This window comes from Brassica rapa, chromosome A02, assembly GCF_000309985.2.
Source record: "Brassica rapa cultivar Chiifu-401-42 chromosome A02, CAAS_Brap_v3.01, whole genome shotgun sequence".
NCBI lineage: Eukaryota > Viridiplantae > Streptophyta > Magnoliopsida > Brassicales > Brassicaceae > Brassica > Brassica rapa.
Window position 1 is genome coordinate 26289331 of NC_024796.2, and position 23357 is coordinate 26312687.

The window sequence follows — 23357 nt, forward strand, 5'->3', positions numbered from 1 at the left end:
TAGTTTAGTAAAAATCCATTTTTGAATATATGTATATTTTTGAATCAATTTTTGATATAAATCAAATTTGAATTATTATTTTGATTTGAAATATGTATATAAAGTTTAAATTTTGTTTTATGGTTAGTTTAGAAAAAAATTTTTTAGGGAATTAGATTGACCCATTTTGGTATATTTTAAAAGTGGCCTAGATAACTTTCAATTTTTTTAAAAAACATAAGCCCATTACTTTTTTTCTTAATACTACTATCCTTGTTTTCAAACAAAAATATTTTTTTTAAAAGACTGCAATCCATGTTTCCAAACACTCCAAATTTTTAAAAGTCTTATTCAAGTCTCCAAACACTCCAATTTTGTACTTGAGTTTTAATAAGATAGATAAATAAAACACATGTTTCGCCTAATATTCAGAAGAAGCAAGAGCCAGAGAGAAATTAAACCGTTTCATTCATCATTATGAAAATAATGATCATTATCATTTCGTATCATGGGTATTTTAGTAATTACAAGAATAATGGTGTATGTATACTAACGTGTTTTGGAGACATACAGATTTCGCCGTTCTATAACCGTTAGTTTCGAATTTGAAATGTTTAGCACCACCGAGGGCAGTTTAGTAACTTCAATCAACGATTATAAATACGAAACTATGCGTTAGATTGTTCCGTCTTTCTCTAATTCTCTCTACCTGAAGGCTGAAGCGCACATGTAGGGTTTAGAGCTCTCGTTCTTCATCCAACGACCCTCTCGAATCTCCTCCTCTCTGGTAAATCTACTTCTTCAGATTGCTTCGCATTTTCTCAAATCCTCCAATTTCAAATACGTTATTTAATCTGATCGGCTTTCGACGGCCAGGATCGAATCCGGTGGTGGATCAATCAGCGGGTGATTTTAAATCCGATCCGCCGCTCTACACGGTGCTCCTCGCCGTTGTGGTGTCGTTTAATTCACACCCTGTCGCAGTAGTAGTCGTGATCTAACGCCTCCGAACGCCTTCCGATTACGCTGAAAATCAGGTATAAACTCTCTTTTTTCTGCAATTTCCGAGCCGTTGTTGATGATGTGTGACTTCGATTATTGCGAATTCGATTAAGATTAATGATATTAGGGATTTAGATTTACTGTGATGACTCTTGCGTTTAATCACCATTAGCAAAAAAAATCTTGATTAGGTAATTATTGTGGTTCATGTTGCGTGGACATGGTAAGCTTGTTGCTTTATTTACTGGAGAAAATGGTTAAAAGAGATTTGATCGAAGTTTCTGGAAAGGTAGACTTTGGTAGCTATTTATAAGTAATCATCAATAATATTATGTTTGGGTTGATATCTTTTATTAAAAGCAAATGTGTTCATTGACCATAAAGGCATATACATATGCAAAATATCAGATTTGTTCGTAGAGGAACGCAACACGTTACTTCATATCATTAGGTAACTTGTGCTTTATTCTTAGCAATGATTTTTGTTTTGTGTATTGCTGATTATAAGTATTCAGTTTCAGGAGAATGTTATTGTTTTGCTGCGGAGACATAAAACGTTGGAAGACGTGTTTGGGTATGAGCCATGTCGAATGAAGGTTACGTCTCTGTCACTCTCACATACACACACGTATATACACAAATATTACATAATAGACGAAAATTCATATAGAATCCGACAAAAAGAAAACAGAATACAAAACACATAACACACAAAACGCATTCAACCACGATAACAAAGCAGACTACAAAACACACATACGCATCGTCAAGCATAACAAAACTACAAAACACGCATACAAAACGTCAAACACAACCTAGCGAAAAAACAGAATACAAAACACTCAAAACACAGCAAAACTCGAACATACAGTAACTCACAAGTCACAACACAAATTTTTACATATCAATAACTCAAACACAAACACAAACCTAAACAATAAAGATGCAATGCAAAGTCCTAAGAACTTCCATATTCAATAGTGTTTCTCGTATCATTTTTCATATGATATTTGTTTCCCATGAATCAAATCATTTAGTGGGCAAGCGACTAGCTGAAAGAGGTAATTTACTCTGTTTATTTTTGATCGATGAATATATCTCCAGTTTTTAGGTATTGTTATACTAACTGTTATCTCGTGAACAGGTTCTTGAGCTGCAGCAAACAAATTTTTTATAAGCAATACAGACTCCAAGAGGTTTTACTCAAGTCATACTTTGCTTATCAATTAGTCATTTATGTAATTAATATTCAAGCTTAACTGTTTGAAAAATTCATTCAGGTCGCATTTGTAGTCTTTGATACATTCTTTCAGTAACTCATACCACTACCAGGTTTCAAATTCCACCTCTAAATCTCGTTTGAAGCCTGAGTTTTGTGTGTGTGTGTGTGTGGCAGTTAGTTAATTTTTTATAAGCAATACAGACTCCAAGAGGTTTTACTCAAGTCATACTTTGCTTATCAATTAGTCATTTATGTAATTAATATTCAAGCTTAACTGTTTGAAAAATTCATTCAGGTCGCATTTGTAGTCTTTGATACATTCTTTCAGTAACTCATACCACTACCAGGTTTCAAATTCCACCTCTAAATCTCGTTTGAAGCCTGAGTTTTGTGTGTGTGTGTGTGTGGCAGTTAGTTATTTCTGGTTACGTTGAATTTTTTAACTGGCTTTCTTTCATCCTGCTCTACTTTCCAAGAGATTATTCTCCGTAGATGTGCACGAGATCAAGGTGATATATCTATAACCCTGTACAACATGTTCTGGCACATATCTTAAGTTTATCATGTTTTAGGTAAAGGACAACAATTAAAAATTCCTTTTGTTTCACTATGATTAGATGTCTAGGAAAGATGGTTCTTCTATTCTGATGTTTTTACTTTTGCCTTGGATCTCTTCTTATGGTGGTTGCTAGGTATGTCCTACTGTCTAACCTTGAACAATGATCATTCATTCACTAATCTTGCTCGGGGGACTTTTAGGTGACGTCTTTTATTTATGATTTTTGAGCTTGTTAAATGACAGAGAGAACTCCAATGAACAATGGGGAATAACGGTTTTGATGGAAGTCTTCAAGCTATTCTTTAAGAGGGTGATGATGCACAACCAAACTTCAGTCTGATATCTCACGTGGAGTGTATGATTTTTTCTTGTCCTTTTGTTGATGGTAGTGTTGAGTGGGTATCTGTTATCTCATCTCATGTCTGATTTTTGGGTTTGCTCGGTTTATTGTAGGTTGGCCTTGTTTTCAGAACTGAATCACTTACGATAGCTTTACCAACCTCTCCAGATAAGTAAGAAACTTCTAACACTTTATAGATTCAAGAGTGGGCTAGTGTAATGTTTCGAGAATTCTGACTTGGATGAATTTGTGGATGTAAGTCAAGGTAAGTGTCTTTGCGTTTCTTTCTTTTCTTATATATATTGTTTCTGAAAATATATATTATCAGATCAAGCCAGTTATGTTCATAAGAACAAGAATGCCGCCATACGCTTTTAGCAGCCAAAAGCAAATTACAAGTCATGTGAAAACTGAGTGTCTAATTACTTTGTATTTTGCAGATCGACATAACTTACTGCTGCTGGATCTATAAAGGAAACATTGACAAGATTTGACCAAACTCTCAGAAAGGTAAACTCAAGTATTTATTTAGTAGATACGCTGAAAGATTGAAGAAAAATATAAACGTTCCAAAAGATTAGAAAGAACTATAGTTAGTGGTTTAGTGACTTAGTCGGTGGTAAAAAAGGAAGTTGCTATCTGATTCTCTAATTAATCTCCATTTCAGAGCTACATCACTTAAAGATGCAACTGGCTAGGAATCAATTTTGTGTATGTCGTCCACTTGGGAGAGCCAATCATTTTTCTTATTACTTCTTTTAAAGGTAAGTTGTTGTTTCTTTGTCATCTAACTCGCTCTTTAATTGTTCTCATCTTTGTCTTTCCTCCTGCAGATGTTCAGATTTTTGAGTTTCAGAAGCTGTGAAGGCAAATCATCAGTCCAGCAGAACCACTAAGAATTGGGTGATGAAATCTCTTTGTCTCTCCTCATGTATAAAACTACTTACACCAACTCGCACAAACAAAACAACAACAAAAAATCAAAACGTCACGAACACTCAACAAATCACAAAAACTAACACAACAAATACCGAAATAAAAGAATTTCACAAACACTCAACAAAATCACAAAAACTAACATAGTAAATACAGAAATAAGAAACAATAAATCAAATTGTAATAAAGAAAACTTAGACACACACTTACTCAAAATAAAAGCTACACCATGCCACGAAATAAACTACAAAACTCGACAAACAAAAACGAGACACGAACAAAACAAAACAACTTCACAATCACACCACAAAACAAGAATTATCATGGGCATTTTTTTTTCCTGTACGAAAGACTTGTATACTTCTTTTCTTATTATGTTGAATGCTTCTTTTTTACTTACTTGATGTTTGTTGGATTCAAAAAGCTTGAGTTTAATATCGTTTAAACATTGTGTAAAAAATAATTAATGCCCGATTTTTAAGGATATTTATCGGTTCATTTTTATATCAATTTTATTTGTTTATTTTTAAATTCAGTGCAACTATCATGTAAATGAGATTATTAATGAAATGATACTAGATTGTTGTGCGCTTCGCGCGGATTATAAGTAATAAAATCTTGACCAATTTTTAAATTTGTTGTATTAACCTAACTCCTCCACTAATGACAACATTATCTACCCATGAGGCTGCCAAATTGCATTTAAGACAATTGATGGGAGGTCTGAACCACACGACTCTCTGAGAAGTGTCTCAGGTCAGCGGAGGAACCAAACCCTGGCTCTCACACCAAATTTCAGCTTCCATTAAAGCCTTCTCAGGGTCACTCCGTGAATGTTAAAGCAAAACTCGTATCACCCCTTCCAAATATGCCACATGATCCACAGAAAGGTTAGACTAGCCGCTGAAGACAAAAGTCTTTTTCTTACCAACAGGTGATGTCAGTTCAGGAATACAGAGTTTGACCAAGTGCCTGATTGCTTGAAAGCTAAGAAACTTGGCTGCTTCGATTTAGGTAGCTAGAAAGATAGGGTTTGTTAAGGCTAAGTGGAAGAACGACTTCTTCTTGATTGATGACGTATTGAGTTTGGGGACTGGGAAGATCCGGATCGGGTTTGATCTTAGCGGTGGATCAGGGATAATATTTGTAGCAACTGGCAACGAAAATATTTACATTTTCTGCCATGGTGTATCTCTCTGCTGTTCTGCCATGTCTCGTGATGCTAATAGTTACATTTGAGGAGAATAAATAAGCACTGCCAGATTATTTATTTACCTTAACATTGGCGAAAATCATTTGTAGAAGTTTGTCAGTGTAACGTGTTGTTTTTTTGTCGGTTACAGTTACTTTTTTTGCCATTATATCCACAATACCAAATCAAAAATGGTATTATAAATGTCTCTTCTGACTTATATTATAGCAACAATGACAGGTCCTGTGATTATATCTGTGAAACAAACTATATAGCAAAACAAAAATGGTATAATAAATCTCTCTTGTGACTTGTATTGATGGGAACATTCAGTACAAGAGAAACGTCAGTGTTCAAGTAGATTCTGAACTACCGGTTTGGATTCCTGAATCGTGCAAATATTTGTGGCAACAATGACAACGAAATAGGATAGGATAAAAAAACTAATTCATAAAACAACACCGTAAGCCATGAAACCGAGCACGAATGACATTCTTTATTGAATAAACCGTGGCGTAGCGGTCTGAGATAAGAAACAAAACAAAATGTATAATAATAATCTCAAGTTCATGTTTGATTATGAGGCAGACATTTTTAATTTTCGTTATTATCCTCATAAAAGAGATACTCAAAAGGAAAAGAAGCTGAGGTCTTGCCACCTTCCCATCACGAAGATTTTTATGGCACATGAAAAAATGGAGATATGTTGCTGAAAAGAGGAGTTGTGCGTAGCCACTGCAGAAGCTTACAAAGTAAAGCTTTAGTTCACCACGTCGAGGACCAGCTTGCGGGACTTGAGAACGGACCATTTCAGTCGCCTGTAGTAGGCTGCTTGGAGCAGAGCAAGGGATAGTAGGAATATCCACTTGAATCCCATCTGCAAACCATGAGAAACTCACCATTTAGCTAGCACCTTGTCAAATGTTGGAACATATAATACCTCAGCATATCTAGATGTTAATGCCTTAGTAACAGACCAAGAACTATTAGCACACACACTTGGTACAAGTCAACATGTTTGATTATAAACTAAAAAAACTAGGAACATTCGAGTGAGGTTTTTCGACAACAAACCAAAATGCATATGCACTGGAGAAAAAGGAAGATAAACCTACCAATTTCCTCTCTTCCATTTCTGGTTCAGCTGCCCAAGACAAGAATGACACAACATCTTTACCCATCTGCGCAGTAATCCACAAAACTCAAAGTTAAGATCATGACACTCAGCAAGCAAGGCTGTCCATTAAGAGCAGACATAACCTGTGCCTCTGTGGCGGGGACACCATCTTCATACTCAACAGCTTCATCATTGAGCATCTTCGGCATAGCAATTGCTCCCCCAGGGAAATAAGGATTGTAGTGTAGCCCTTCTCTAATCTGCAAAATTATCATGGCTTCTATTACAACCAGTAAATCAGAATTCGAACAAGTCCACTCTAAGTAATGAGTCAAAAAAAATTACTGAAATGCCAGCAGGAGGATCACGGTAACCAGTCAGAAGAGCAAAGACGTAGTTTTGACCGTTGTGACGTGCCTGGCAGGCAAAACATTAAAACCACTTATTAGATCATTAAACACAAATTTGCTACAGATATTCAAATTCAAGTGAAAACAGCAGCAGACCTTGGTGATAAGACTTAGATCAGGAGGATACGCTCCACCGTTAGCAAACCTTGCAGCCGATTCATTAGCATAAGGCTGAGGCAAGCGGTCACTGAGTTTACCAGGACGGGTGAACATCTCACCCTCATCATTAGGTCCATCAACTACCTCGATCTCAGCTGCCATTGCTTTGGCCTCTTCCTCAGTGTAGGCAACACCCACCAAATCACGGTATGAGATGAGAGACATGGAGTGGCAAGAAGCACAGACTTGCTGATACACTTGATGCCCACGACGGATCCTGCTCATACAACATCAAACCTTCATCACTTAACACAGCATAGAAAGTCAAAAGACTTTTACTTTTAGCTCAAGTTTCAAAGTCTTAAGAGTATATAGAGAAACACTCACGAAGCATGGTCATAAGAGCTGAGAATGCCATCATGAGGCCAAGGGTAGTCCGGACAAGCCAACCCATGCTCGGCCTCATCAGCAGATGCAACTGTAGAGAAACTCAACAGCCCTGTAACTCCAGCACCTAAGAGAGTAAGTGCTCTCACGCCAGAAGACCCAGCATCCTCATTAACTTTCTTGGAAGAAAACAACGACAGGACAGGAGTTGCCTGCACGACAATAAAAAAAACAAATGCTAAGAGACATAACAACACTGTCTTGTCTTATATTCCACAAAATGAATATTTAAAAATAAAAAATCTCACAAGTGATTGGGAGTGCAGCTTCCTCCTGAGAATTTGCTGGATGAATCCTCCTCCAACCATCTGATTAAACGCTTTGTACCAAAGAGATTGAATCAATACATAGAAACGAAGCGAATACACAAAAAGCGAACAAAGCCTACAAACAGATCCGGCGAAGGATTCACTATACGAACAGAGAGAATCTCACCGGAAAATGAAGTAACGAGATCGGCGAGGGAGACGATCGAGGAAGGGACGAAGAAGTAAACCGATAAACGAGAGAAAAATGGGTGGACCACGATGACACTGTGGCTGCTGCTAAACACGGGACAGTTTCAACTTATTGGGCCTATGGGCTAAATTAAACTGCATCAGCCCAATTCTTTCCCTTCAAAGATAAGTCCAGTGGGTGAGAATTTAATCATTTAAATATATATATTTTAATTTTAAAGCACCACTTTGTTTTGGTTAGGTGGACAAAAAACTCGAATCTAAAGAAACGAACGATCCAAAATGTAGTACCGAACCTGAATCAATATGGGTTCAAAAATTTTGTTTAAAGAACCAAAACTGAACCCGATCCGACTGAAGTATTTCGGGTACCTAAATGTATCCGAAACAGATTTATATATATAAATCTATTAATTATTTTAGATTTAATATATAAAAGTATCTAAAATATGTAAGATATTTTGAAATTCTCCAAAAGTAATTGTCTAAAATAGATTAAAAAAAATACTCAAGAAACAAAAAAACTTGAAATATTTGTTGATTCTATATCTAAGAGCAGGTCCATTGGGGGGTTGTAGTGATGGGTTCTAACGAAAAAAGGGGAAAAAATAAATGAAAAATGAAATAAAGAGACAGAACCGGTTCTATATATGGAGGTTGAAGAATCAGTAAAAACCCATACGTGGCAGATGCATATTGACTTGAGAAAAGGTGACCTCTTTTCTTCTCTTCTCTTTCGTATTCGATCTGTTTCTCTCTTCTTTGATTCTCTCCGCGCTCGCATCTCCATCTATTTTTACTTCCTCATAGAGCAATTGGATAACCCCAAACCCCACTCAACGAATCTCCATCTCTCTTCGCGTTCGCATCTCTTTTTCCTCCTTTTCCTCTGCACATATAAATCCACGATGAGTATAATTTTTGGTGTAGCTAATGACATTGAAGCAGATAATCCAAGAGTTGCTTACCTCTGTATAATTTTTTTTCTGACTCCTATAGCTCTGTTTTTACTGTAGAGAATATGTGTTTCTATATTATTCACAATAGATGGCAATTGCCAATATATACAATACAAGAGGTGAGAACTCTAGGTTAAGTCATTAACTAAGTTTCCTAAAGTTATGAAATCATAATCTCGACAATATCTCTTGTATATATCTAACACGCCCCCTCAAGATGGAGGGAGAGGGATCACTCCAATCTTGCTGATGAGATCAAGGAACCGAGCACGAGTTAGAGGCTTAGTTAAGGCATCGGCAAGTTGATCTTTAGTATTGACGTGTGAGACACGCAGAGCTCCATGTTGTACTTGGCCCCGAACAAAATGATAGTCAATGGCAATGTGCTTCATGCGAGAGTGGAAAATAGGATTTGCACACAGAAAAGTAGCTCCAACGTTGTCGCAGTAGACAACAGGTGCTGCTGGTATAGCGACTCCAAGCTCAGTGAGAATATTGCATATCCAGCTCAACTCAGAAGCAGCATTTGCAACGGCCCGGTGAGGTCATTTGCAAGCAGCATTTGAAGTGAGAGATTGTGGAGGTCACTGGTGAGGTGATGAGTTGCACCAGAATCCATCAGCCAAGCGTTGCTCGGGTTGTGAGCTGAGATCGCCATGTTCGCTCTTGGCTGCCATGGACGGAAAGGCGAGGCAGGGTAGGCGTTTTGTGACGAGGGAGCGAACTGAGGGCATCTCCTGGCGCTGTGACCGAAGACGCTACAGATCTGACAGCGACCCTGATATCCTCTGTTTTGGTTAGTGTCGTTTGACTGTGATTGATAGGATTGTTGAGGCGCCTTGTTGTTGTTGTTGTTGTTGTTCCAGTTGCGGTTGTAGTTGCGGTGTTGTTGATTCTTCGGACGTGTGGTTGCAACATTAGCAGAGACCGGAACCGGAGTAACAACAGTCGCAGACAAGCTCAGCAGTTTGGCTTCCTTGTTGATGAGCTTCTCATGTATTTCAATGATAGATGGAGATGTGTCGCGGCCCTCGACCTGATCTGTGACAGACTTGTACTCTTCCGGGAGACCATCAATAACATATTCAATCTTGTCTTCATGATCAAGTGGTTTTCCAAGGAGAGCAAGCTGGTCAAATCGACTGGTTAAGCCACGCATGTATTCATCAATGGATTTGTCACCTTTGGTTTATTGCTTGAGCTGCAAGCGAAGCTGTTGAATGTGCCCGCGGCTTGGTGTTGCGTAGGTGGCGCTGAGAGACTTCCAAACATCTTGCGAGGTCTTTGTGTTGGTGACCAGGGTTTGGATCGACGGAGATAGCGTGCCAATAAGACCGCTGTAAATAAGACGGTCCTGGCGTCTCCATTTCGTATAGTCAGGATTCGGAACGGATTGACCATCAACCGTTATCATCTGATCTGGTGCAGGGATAGAACCATCAAGGTAGCCAGATACGTCATAGCCGTCTAGGAGAGCATGAACTTGAAGATTCCAAGTCATGAAGTTGGTAGTTGTGAGCATTGTGATGTTGATCATGTTGATGTTGAGCACACCTTGAACCACGTCAACCGCTGGAGCGTTGAAGGCCATAGTGAAATGAAAGAGAAGAAGAGAAGAAGATTTGAAGAAGGCGGCTCAAAAGAAAAATTTAGGGTAATCGTTGGCTCTTGATATCATGTAGAGAATATGTGTTTCTATATTATTCACAATAGATGGCAATTGCCAATATATACAATACAAGAGGTGAGAACTCTAGGTTAAGTCATTAACTAAGTTTCCTAAAGTTATGAAATCATAATCTCGACAATATCTCTTGTATATATCTAACATTTACTGTGCAAGTGTTGTAGATAGAGTTTGATAATTTTTTTCATCTTGCTATAGGTCGCTTCCATGCCTTTGAGAGGGCTCATACAATGGATCCAACATCAAGTGGACGAGGAGACAGTAACCATGTGATAGAAAAAGACAATATGTTCCATGTAAAAAGTTGTTGTGTTTTGTATCTAGTGAAGTAACAACTTGTGTGATATGTTTCACGTTTGTTTTTGAAGTTGTACCGAACCAAATACAACTTGTTTACAACATGTAAAAAGTTGTTGTGTTTATAAGACTTCTTTCTTCTCACATTTTGATTCAAACCATTTGTTCCCGTATCTCACATTTTGCTTCTTTCTTTAAGACTTTGTTTTCTCACATTTCTTCACATTGTTTTCTCTACTTGTTATTATCTCTCTACTTGTTTCTTATCTTTATTGTTTCTTCACTTATCTCTTTAAGAAACAATTTGTTCTTCACATTTCTTCACTTATCTTTTTAAAATGGCATTTTCTTCTTCTAATAATTTCGACGATATTGGAACACCCGATTTCGACTAATTGGTTTTTTCTCGTTTACGATTAGTATTTGTATTTCTTTTTTTAATATGTTGTTATGTCATTTCTATAAAAAAATATGTTTCTTTTACTTTTAAATCATTATACTTCAAAAAAAAATTAATTAATTAAGAACCCCTATGGGGTTCTCCCATTGGAGGAAGAAAAAAATAATTCCTCTAACCAAGGTTCTTAAGGAGACAAATCACCTTTTTTACTATTAATTAAATCAAAAGAACCCCTTAGGAGTTCTCATGGATGGAGATGGTCTAAATATTCAAGCCAAATCAATTTCTATGTTAAATTTAGGTATTTTGGCATACATTATTCAAATCTATATGTGATAAATTATTTTTATTTTTATTTTTAGGTTTTGAGAAATTTAAAGTATATATGAATTTTAAATATTTTAAATAATGTAAATAGGTTATTATATATGAAAATCAAAACCGAACCCGCAAAGATCTGAACCGGAATGGAACCAAAATTTATAATCTTTAAGCTTAGAAATTCGAAACCTTTAAGTTACAAATAAAAAAAATCTGAAACTTCAATAGACCCGAACAGAATCCAAATGTGTACATGAACGTCTCACCCTACTTTTGGTTGCTAAAAAAAAAGCACTCCTTTGCTTTTTATTGATTGAGGTTATCTGAGCCGAAGTTCGATTAATTTCCTTAGAACACAGTACTGAAGATTAATCTGTTTTTATTGTTCTAGACAGCAGCAAGGCATTGTTTTGTTTAACTGTTATATCTGTAAATATCATTGTCAGGAACATATCTCCTATTCGCTTGCTTATATATGTAGGCATGCTGCATGCATATAATATGGGATAAGATTAGATACAAAAGAATACTCCTATGTATGTATATATTCAAATGTGCGATGAGTAGGAGATTACATAAACAGCCTTTTTCAACTGAGAGATAGAGGACACATAATGGAATTTGATTGGTAGGAGATTACTATGACCAATAACAGTCCTCCTCAAATAAGGTGAACCAGCATATTTTGTTTATATATATAGGACCCACTCATTAATATAATATACAAATCTCAGATCTTTTTAAAAAATATAGAAAAATGGGACATCAATACGATTAAATTTATCATACGGACCTATGTGTATGCATCGATGTGGGTAGATGACATTGTTCTATTCAACCAATGTGTGTGCTCTGAGTTTACAATGGCCTGTCAAAATTTAAAAACTATTGTGTTGGACTATGTGTTACCATATAAAAAGATTACTAAACTCTGAATATGTTTTATAATCAAATTTGTTGTCATGATTATTTTCTTTACAAAAGCATTTGCAATTTAAATAACGAAGACGTTACATACATCTATGACTCAAAGTCATACAGTTTAAGAGAATTATAAGGGAGAAACTAAGCATACATTTAGTTGAAACATATGAGAGTTGGAAACAAGTTCCAAAATTAAAACTATAATTAGTAGACCATGTTTTAGCTAGATAAAAATTTAATAATAAATCTCTCGTTCACAACAAAACACAGGCTCTTGTACATACCTACACCTTCAGACATCATACAAAGAGTTGATTTGAATTTTTTTTTTTTGCCGACTCACCATTTTTAAAAATCGAGATTGGCTGATAGTATTAAGATTGGCTGATACAACTTATTTGTGTGTACAAGTGCGTGTATGTGTAGCGTTAATCATCGTACGATATCGATATGCATGACTGGTTAACATGATTTTATAAATACTAAATTAAATATAAACTCCACGATAATTAACAGATTGTAATTGTAGGAACTTTCAAAAGAATGAAACCTGGGACTTGTTGTTCTGAATCATGCATGATGTGCAAAAAATAAAATAGTTGTTCTGAATCGTTATCAAAAGTATAGATAATATTTAACTTGTTACTCTCTTATCTCAACTATATTAAAATAAAGAAGGAAAAGAGACATAAATATGGTGCAAAAGATGGCAGAGAACAGAAAGATACACAGAGACTATCCAATGATTTAAATGTATATATGCGCTAACCCTAGAACCACGTGGCGAATTACCATTCCTCCTCCTTTACCATTTCGGCTCAACGGAGAGAGACACAGAAACACTATAGAGAGAGAGAGAGAGAGAAAGGAAGAGGTAGAGTGTTTGAGAAGAGGGAGAGAAAGATAATTATGAATCAAGATGAGTGGGTGGGAACGCTAAGATACGCCGGTAAGGCGCAGGATAAGGTTTCCGTTGACACTCTCATGCTCCGTTACCGTCCGATCGCTCCAAAACCGACGACTGGTCAGCCATGCGATGCAGGAGACAACAACAAGAACAACTCATACGGTATGAACAAACGAACCAAACGGAAGTACGTTAGGGTTTCAAAGAATAACAACACCACGTGTCGAGGAAAGAACAGATCTGACTTGTCTGATGATGGGGAACAAACTGGAGTCGTGACACTTCAACTCATGCCGGAAAAATCTGATCTTACAAGCGACTACACACCGTTAGATCCGATGGTGAAAACGATAACCGGAGAGGAAACACGAGAAACCAACACGTGGACCATGTTTAACGGAGGCGGCACGGCGGAGGTGGAGACGTGGGTGACGGTGAAGTCCGTTACCGGCGTATGTGACGGTAGTTCTAGTTTCCATGGGGTGAAGTGTACGGACGCTGAGATGGTGGATAAACTAAGTAAGGACACGTGTCCAGCGTTCGTATCGGATGCCTCGAACCGGGTGGTTTGGGTCAACGAGGCTTACAGGAGAAACATTTCCGGTGAAGATCCGTCATCGTTGTCGTTGCCGGATGTTACGGTGTGGTTGGTGATGGAGGAGTCGACGGTGGCGATGTATTGTAACTACAGAGCTTTCACGTGTAGGGTGAGGATGCAGTACACGTGGCAGGAGACAAAGTACACCAAAACGGTGCCGTGCGATGTGTGGAAAATGGAGTTTGGTGGCTTTGCATGGAGGCTAGACACAACAGCTGCTCTAACTCTCTGGCTTTAATGTTGCTTGCTACTTGAAGCAAGCTTGAAGCATGATGGGTAAGAACTATAACGGTGAGCTATATGTGATCGAAAAGTGTGACTAGTCCCAAGCTTTTTAATCACTTTAGCAACTTTCTTTAAGCATATATAGATTATAGAGAAGCTTGAAGAAAGAACAAGTGATATGATAATGTTGAGAAGTATGAAGAAGCTAAGAATTCTTAAATATATAGAACATGCAGTAATAATGTCAAATGTTCATTGGCAAAGACTAAATAAAAAGATTCCATTGTATGATTTCCTACTAATGTTGGTTTTTATTTTTATTTTAGATCGATAGACCTACTAAATATTTAACAGATCAGTGTGTTTTAATATATCTTCCGTTATTCATAACTATTATATATATTTCAGAATTGTTTATGCTGTGGAAAATGGATTTATATTATAGTATTTAAGGCATAGTGAAAAATAAATTTGATCTTAAGAAGAATATGTCATGGACATAATTATATACATTAGTTGAGACTTGAGAGACAGAACACATGAACTATATGGGGAGCCCTATTAGGTGTTATACTTGGTATTAAATCACTTCATTAAGCTTTCAATTTCCCCTCACTACTGACATACATACACCAAACAATCACGTACTGTTTTATATACATATATAAACATATACATCAACATATGTAAGTACAATTATATGCTTAATATTTCATGTCCTTGTAACGTGCACTTGTCTCTTCGTTATTGGAATACTCATATACAGCCTGTTTTATATGTGCATTTGAGGATTTACATTTTTGACATTTCTATATATATGTTCTTGGTGACTTTTAATTAGCATAATCTTAAACTCTTAACTAACCTGCTAACATGCCGCTCCTTAATATATGCATTCATACACCCATAATTTACGCGTATCTAGCAAATATATCTGTATTTGCATTTGCATACATTATGTAGTATAAATAAAGTACAGCACCACGTTCTCTATATTGAAAATCTATATTTTGAGCTTCATTCATGTGTACATTGCTATATATATGAGTCATTTGACATTCATATATATATTTTCATTTATTCTTAGTGCATGCATGTACAATCTAGGAACGTTATATGAATTTGGTTGAATCGTTCAGACTGTATATGAAAAATGTGTGTATAGATAAACATTCCTAAGCTTACTTAAACGGTATTTTAACCAAATGTAATGACTAATGAGCATAACTAACTTTAGAAGCAATATCTTCGTGAGCTCTGCTTGTTCCATCATGTGGAGAAGCCTCATTGGTTGTGAAAAAAGTTTACAAATTTTAAAAAGAAAAACGCCAAAAGTAGTAATGTGGAGGGAGAATAAATAAAGTTATAACATTCACACACATATCAAGCATACACTTGGCATTTGATAAGAGTAAGACAGAAACCAATCAGCGTCTCCAGATTTCTCTCTTCAGCTGCCATCCCGACAAAGTTGATATAGGATCTGTTGATTGGTTCGGCCGTTCACGTGTCAAAATGAGCTTTAAATCGGGCCGTACGTTATGTCAAGTGTTTTGTGCTCGCGTGTATCGAAACAGTCTCTCTCCATTGCGATGGAATTTTTGATAGAAGAGTCGAGAGAAAACGAATGAATTCCTTTCACGTGTGTGAAAATCACATAAACAGTGTTTTAGTAAAAAAGAAAAAAAATACAGTTATAGTGGTGTTGACTCTTTTGGTAAAAAAGAAACTACTTATCCAGTTACCCAGCCTGATTAAATGGTTGGCTTACAGTTTTCCAGACTTTATAATTAAGCTCCCAAGTAAAGGACACACACGAAGGACATAAATAAGCTTAAATTGTACACTACCATGCATGAAAGATTTTTTAAAAAGTTAAACCAAACTAAAACAAATTATAGCACCTCTGGAGGGCCCTCTATAGAGCGTAGAGACGAATGGTATCTGACATAGCATTTGCTTCTATAATCCAAAGAAAGTATTGATTGATCAAATGTAGTACTGTTTGTGCGGTCGAAGTAGGTGTCTACTGGTGTGAGAGGCTCCACGTGTACTGTCGCTTTCGATAGTGGTATAATAGATGGAGGCCTCTCACTGGTCTCGACGTTCATATCACATGGTTGGACCAAAATCTCGACGTTCCCATCACCATAGCTACGCTAACATATAGCATCATCCTTCGGGGAGAAAGCTATTAACCCGGATCCGATATCCAAATCCAAAATCCGATTCAACAAATTGAATTGTTTTGTACATATATGATCTTATTGTATAGGTATAAGCTGGTTTTAATTGTTGTCTTATATATCAAATTATATAATAATCCGTGCGCATGCGCGGAGTAAGTTTTTTATAGTAATATTTGTTCATTAAATGATATTAATATTTTACAACACTAATTTTTTTATCGATCGTAAAATAACGAATACAAATGATTGGTCTCTTAAATGTATCATCGTTGTTGAAGAGTGAACGTATTACATCTCATTTTAATTATTTTTAAGACTTCATATCCACAAAAGAAAACTAAATTTTGCGGCTGACACAAATCACCAAAACCAGATAGGCAACATCGATTGTAAGATTATGACTATCCACAAGTGATTTAATTTTCTACCTCTATAAAATTATGCGTTCGTTCTCGTTTGTGTTTCACTGATATGAGTTTTGTTTCTTTTTTAAACCTCTTCAATGATGCGGTAAATTATATAAGTATTAATTTAAAAAAATGGACGTCTGCAAAAGTTTAGTTGCATTCCAGATACATATCTAAGAATCAAATTTTTGAAGAAAATCACCGGCCAACTCTATTCACAGGTTAGTGTTAAAATCTAATATATCAAGCTGTAACAAAATATAAATCCAGACTCGAAATATAAATGTATGTCTAGTATATATTCATAGTTCGGTTTAAAAATCATCTAATTCCAGAACAACAAAACAAATTATTTATTTTATCAACCTACGCTTTTGAGGTTTAATTACTCAAGAGTATATCGATAAAAAAAATATATATAATATTTTACCATTCTAGTATAGGTAAATTATGTATAAACTAAGAAATGTTTTATTTATTAAACGATAAACCATAAACTTATAATAAATAGTTTAAATCTCACATTCTTACAATTATAATAGCTAGATAAGATATTATGGAGAAACAAATATTAGACGAATGATCAAATCCCTCATTATTCGAACAAACTCAAAATGAGTTGATGGAATCTTATCATGATATTTCATTAAAATATTTAGAGAAATAAAAATAAAGACTAAATTATTTAACCTGAATGAAATAATATATATAGTGCTTCCAATATTAAAAATCACTTTGATTTGAAGAAGTGTATTTATGGGATTGTAGGATCAAATAACATATTAGAAACCACCTATTTAAAAAATAAATTGTATACATAAAAGTATATACATTAAAGTAAGCACGTAAATCAAAACCAATACCTTTTGTTTATTTACAATCATGTTTTTGGTAAACAAATCAAAACAATCATTTTATTTACTTTATATGGTATATAATTAAAACCTTAGGGATATTGACATAGATATATGTAGTGTATTTTAATATAAATATTTATTATTGACACTTCCTACTCATATGATTTTATTAACATTTTTATATTTGTTGTAACAAAAATTTAAACCATTAATTTTTTTTTTTACAGCAAACAATTCACAGACTCATATTGACTCTGTAAACCAAATTGGTAACTCTGCATCCATGTGTACGACGAAAGACGGTTGATGTCGGGCACTGCGTGCTAAGCTATCCGCCTTTTGATTCGCCGTTCTTGGTACATGAACGATCTCTGAGTTGTGGAAGCTTCTTCTCAAAAACCATTAATCATAAAACTTTTAATGTGAGATTTTTCAATACAAATTTCAAATTAAAATACGAAGACTTAATAATTTTTCAATGCAAAATTTTCAATTAACATATTTTTATATAGTATATAATTTAATATATATATATATATATGAGATTTCATATTCATAAGATTTATGATCATTTGTATCTTGCTTGAACAAAAAAAGTTAAACCATTGATCACAAAATTTTCAATGTGAGATTTTTATCATTTTTAGTAATTTATAGTGGTTTTAAAAAATCCAAAATAAAACATATAAGAAAAATTATAATTTTTTTTATTATATGCTTAATGTAATTTTTTTATATTTTTTAATAATAAAAATAAACAAAAATGAGAGAGAATACAAAAATTGTTATTAAATATGTATTATTCATAATCATTAATTGCCATATATATGTTTATCATATTAAGTAATTCTGCAACTTTTATTTAAGAAAATAATTAAGAATATTTTTTTGTAAACTACTAATCAATTTGATAGTTAGTTTAATAAAAATATAATATATATTTATATGTACCAACTTATTTTTTTAAAGATTCTAAGAATCATCATAATGATGACATGCGACACGAAAACATGTTGTAATGCTCCATGATTAATATATATGAGATTTATTTTGAAAATATTATCCACTTTTTATTATTGAAGTGAAATATATCTAATAATCATGTTTTATTTTTTTTCCTAAAACACTGCACACAATCTACAAACACTTATATAACATTAATTACATTACAGTTCATCAACAACAAATGATATTTCTGACATTCCGTTGAAGTTCAAATTTTATACTTTTTTGTTTTTCTATAAACTTTTAATAAATACATGAAAACATTAGTAAATCTTATCTCTGATTTTTTTGTTGTTGTCAGCTATCCATATCACTAGATCAAACTCTAATAAGAGCATTAAAAATATATTATCTGGATGTATGCATAGATTAGATTAATTTCCTCGTCCAGAAAAACATGGACCATATATCAAGAACCAAAAGGATTTTTTTTTAATCAAATAATGAGGTACCTAATCGATTAAAACATAGTCATATTTAAATTCTACCATGGCATATTTATTTTTGAACTTATTCAACAAGTTATGAATAAATATGCACACACGCTTTTCATATAATTTTAAAATAATATATATTTGTATCAATCTAATAATCCCTAAAATAGATAGTAACATTTACTCTTATCATTCGATTATTCTTTTATTATCAAAACAGTTCTTTCGATTATTTCTTTGATTATTTGTAACTGAATTTTCGAAATCAGTAAACCCTAATTTGAATTTCTGGGTTGTGTACTGCAAGGGAAGAAGATGACAACAGACGAGAATCTACCTGACATCAAAATTCAATGGCGTCCAAGGTTATAATTTCCCCAATCATACGGCGCTGTTCCCTGTCATCACCACCTGTCTACCGCCACTGCTTCTGCTAACTCTACATCAGATGAATCGGGGATCATGATGAAAGGAGTTCGAATTTCAAGTAGACCTCTTAATCCGGATATGCAATCGACGCGGTGAAGGCGTCTTCCATGGTAGTAATGGATGGTTTCAGTGAAATTTGAGATGATACATAAATATTTTATAGATGCATATGTTTGCTAATTTTTGTGTGAGAAAACAGTTGAAAATTGACGAATTTGGGTTTCGTGAATGGCTGGTATTAAGTTGGATTGTGAGGGTTTTGTGGAGCAGTGGAGATGATAATGCATATTAAAATAGTGAGACTGCTTTTCTGAACAAAAAAGTTGTTCTCTTTCAGAATGTAAGAAACTATGTTGCCAAGCATATCCTGCAATTAGGTCTCTTACTTACTGGTTTTTGCTATTATCAGCAGATTTGAAATATCATTCTCATGTTTGAAAGTTGTACTCTCTGCATTTTCCAAATTGAGTCATGTAGGGAAGTTATTGAAAGTCATACACATATACGAGGCTTGATACAAATGAAAGACAGCTGCACCTCCTACCATCATACATCACTCTCACAAGAGTCAAACATTACAGATTTAGAATAATTCATCTTATCCCACCCGAAGATAATCCACTCTTTCTGGTCTACATGGATATGTACTTTTGTGATGCTATATTTTATTGCCTGAACATTGAAGATATTAAAACATTGTTTATCATTCCAATACGTTACCAGAACACCAGAACTTCTGCACAGTGGTCTAGTAGTTCCTCTTATTAGACTATCAACAATGGCAGTAAAGATTCAACATCATAATTTACACTTTTCACAATCCACGTCAGTTTCATTTTCCACCTATTCATGCAACATTTATATAATTTTTATCTACAATAACACTTTATCCCACTATTTTACATACTTATATATTTTTATATACTAAAAATATTAAAATTTAATTCAATTAAAATTTCTAATAATTACAAAACTTTTTAAAACAAAATATCTATTTTTATATTTTTAAATAGTGAACAAATATTAAAATAATTATTCTTGAAATATGTTTTATAAAAATATTATTTTTTGGTGTCCAAATAAAATAAAATGAATCTCTATTTATAGAGATTTTAAAATAATAAATCTATTCTATTAAATTAGGAACATGTGACCTACTGATATAGGTTTAGTCCAATTATTTACAGCCCATATATCTATACTATTATTTGCAATGTGATTTTTCCCACGAAGCTCTCACGTTAAAAGTAAGAGCGGTTAATATCGTTTATACCTTTAATTAATTAAATATATAAATTAGTTAAAATAAAAATGAATTTATTTTTATAATATAAATGATTAATATTAATAATAATAAGAATTATCCAAAGTCTAAAATATATTTTTAAATAAAAGATAATTATTTTAAAATAAACGATTATTCCTATATATATAAGATAAGATAAGATAAAGATAAGTGATTTCTAGGATTTATCTAATAATGTTGAATATAGTATACAAAAAATGTTCAAAAAATTATAATTAGTAAGAATTTTCAAAAAAAGAATTATCATTATAATAGTTTATTTAGTAATGTATGTAGTTTCTTTAGTAATGTATGTATTAATAAGTAATTATAAAATGCTTATGCCCGCAAGTGCGGGAGAAACACCTAGTTTAATATATATACTTATCATGATATTTAGAAACTTTAATTAATAAACAGATATTAAAAGTTAATATGAACAATATCTACCGATAATATTATCATAACTATGTTTATCTTATATTTAGTTTATGATATGAATGACTAATATTATAGTCAATTTCTCCTCTAATAAAACATATCATTCTTAATTAATATTAAAAAAATGTATTTGAAGGTGCATGATTAAAAGTATTTACCTATATGGGTGTGAAGTGATGACGCTTCAACAAGCTGAGACTTGGCTTTGCATACATTCATGAATGGATTGCACACATAGTTTATAATAGTGTTGAGTAAACACTTAGAATAGTGTGGAAACACATTTGTGCATTATTTTCATGTGTCCAAAATAGGTTGAGAGATTCTGATTTTTGTGTAATACATTAAAATGAAAATTCAATTCTTAGAATATTTTCATTTATGTATGAGTTTGATATGTGTTAATTATTTATTGAATACTAGTATCATCTCCCGTGCTCAGCACGGACATTATTTTTATATGCACATAGTATATATATATATAATTATAATGAAAAATATATTTTAAGATTTCAATTTTTTTTCATGTCTATATCTTTTTTTTGATTAAATATCTTATATCTTATTACAATCTAATATGAATCCCATTGAATAAGAATTATTGAAGGCTGACAAAAAAAAGAATTATTGAACCCTTTTTCAAAAAAAAAAAATCATTATAAATGAAAAAAATAAATGACGAAAAGATATCTATTGCACAACTACAATTAAAATACTAATCTTTTTAGTTTCTATGAGAATCTACGAGTTTGGTAAACATTATATAAAAATGTATATATGTTGATCTGAGAGTCTTGGTCTTGGTCTAGACAGTAGAAATGAATCTTGTTTCATAAACTCTTTTTTTTTGTGGTCCTTCTAAATTTCTTTGGGGCCTTGTAATTGTGCTCTCATGATAACTCTAGTTCCCTAAATTATCACCATCACAAGAATAAAAAACATATTTCAACAAATGGATAATTGATTGAGTCCATTTTGAAATGTGTTATTGACATACCCCCCCCCCCCCCCCCCCTTTTGTTTATGTAACCTTTTCCATCACGTAGTATGTAACTTATTCCAAATATCTAAAATAGCAAAAGAAAAAAGAAAGGTTATGAGAAGATTAGAAAAAAAATTATGGAAAATAAATTCAAAAGAAAATTATGATTTGATCATCAGAGTTTTACCTTCATCCGCCAATTTTGCAGGGCGCTTGCATACCAGTCATCCATAGAAACATTTTTTCTTTTTTTCTCAGTTCAAAACAGTTTCTTCTGAATACCGTTTGGCCAGAGACTATAATGATCTGAATCCAAAATTTACTCTAGGCAGTATAGATACGATCCACCATATTTTTTATCTATTTAATTAGAAAGTGCAGTTTCATCACACTTTTAGAGAGAGAGTCTTGGAACTTTTGGAAAGAACTTAAGAATTTATGTGCAAGTAAAAACGAACTTAAGAATTTAAGAGTTAGATTTGGATTTTGATTAAGAGTTGAAAATTTTCTTGAGAAATATCAACTGATCAAGATATAGTGAGATGATGGGGATAGTGGGAGAAATATTAGGGTGTTTTAAATATAATAAATAAATAATACATAATAATTAGTTATCAAACGAAACTGTTTTCGTTTTTTTTTTAGATTTTTATTTAAATTAAAAAGTATATGCCATGTGTCAAACTTTTATAGGTTAGGTTATTTGTGCTTTGATATATAAAGGATAAAACTGCACTTAAATAGAAAGGATTGTTAGAAATTTAAGTGAATTTTTGCAACGATTTAAGTTAAGTATTGCAATATTTATAGATGAACAATTGCAACTGCTTGTGATAGTAACTATTAATGATAAACTGTTGCAATTTTTGGTGCTAAACCATTGCAACCTTGATGACTAAAATCATTGGTGACTAATTATTGTAACTTTTGGTTAATGGTTGCAACCGTTACTGTAACAATTGTAACACTTGTGTTAATAGTTGTAACTCTTGGTTAACAATTGTAATTGTTAACCAAGAGTAATCACCCGTTTCATTTAGACCAACACTATTGATACTAACAATTACAACCCTTAGTACTATGTATAAAGAGTTGTGGGCCTTGTTAGAAAAAGAAAGTTATTCGTTGTTCAAAATTATTAAATATCTTTAAAAAAACATATATAAACTTATTTGTTATTCTTATATTTTAGCGTAGAATAAAAAAGAAATTTTGATTTTCTTATCATACAAAAAGATGTGTATAACTC

The 23357-nt window shown here is 33.5% G+C and overlaps 2 protein-coding genes and 1 long non-coding RNA gene across 16 annotated transcripts; 2 read left to right on the top strand and 1 right to left on the bottom strand.

The window, feature by feature from the left end:
• The first annotated feature begins 420 nt into the window (after positions 1-420).
• LOC103854255 lies at positions 421-4548 on the top strand. 13 transcript variants are annotated; one of them, XR_004455310.1, is made up of 11 exons: positions 430-766; positions 856-1016; positions 1503-2042; positions 2126-2177; positions 2262-2414; positions 2499-2712; positions 2821-2895; positions 2991-3117; positions 3216-3612; positions 3770-3866; positions 3936-4548. It is a non-coding gene; the product is annotated as an uncharacterized LOC103854255 (long non-coding RNA). The 13 variants fall into 13 exon arrangements; XR_004455308.1 differs by having other exon boundaries at positions 433-766; positions 3006-3117; XR_004455304.1 differs by adding an exon at positions 1173-1270 and having other exon boundaries at positions 421-766; positions 2499-3117.
• A 1153-nt stretch (positions 4549-5701) lies between these two features.
• Positions 5702-7928, bottom strand: LOC103854256 (cytochrome c1 1, heme protein, mitochondrial). Of its 2 annotated transcripts, none has more exons than XM_009131188.3 (8): positions 7739-7928; positions 7552-7622; positions 7244-7455; positions 6854-7133; positions 6693-6764; positions 6491-6607; positions 6346-6411; positions 5702-6107 (listed from the first exon to the last, which is right to left on the bottom strand). In XM_009131188.3, exons 2-8 carry the CDS (start codon positions 7609-7611, stop codon positions 5991-5993), a joined length of 924 nt encoding a protein of 307 aa, XP_009129436.1. In that variant the 5' UTR covers positions 7612-7622; positions 7739-7928; the 3' UTR covers positions 5702-5990. The 2 variants fall into 2 exon arrangements, with proteins under 2 accessions (XP_009129436.1, XP_009129437.1); XM_009131189.3 differs by having other exon boundaries at positions 7552-7611; positions 7739-7851.
• A 5269-nt stretch (positions 7929-13197) lies between these two features.
• Positions 13198-22257, top strand: LOC103854254. The gene has a single exon (XM_033284823.1). It carries the CDS (start codon positions 13259-13261, stop codon positions 14090-14092), a length of 834 nt encoding a protein of 277 aa, XP_033140714.1. The 5' UTR covers positions 13198-13258; the 3' UTR covers positions 14093-22257.
• Positions 22258-23357: the final 1100 nt, after the last annotated feature.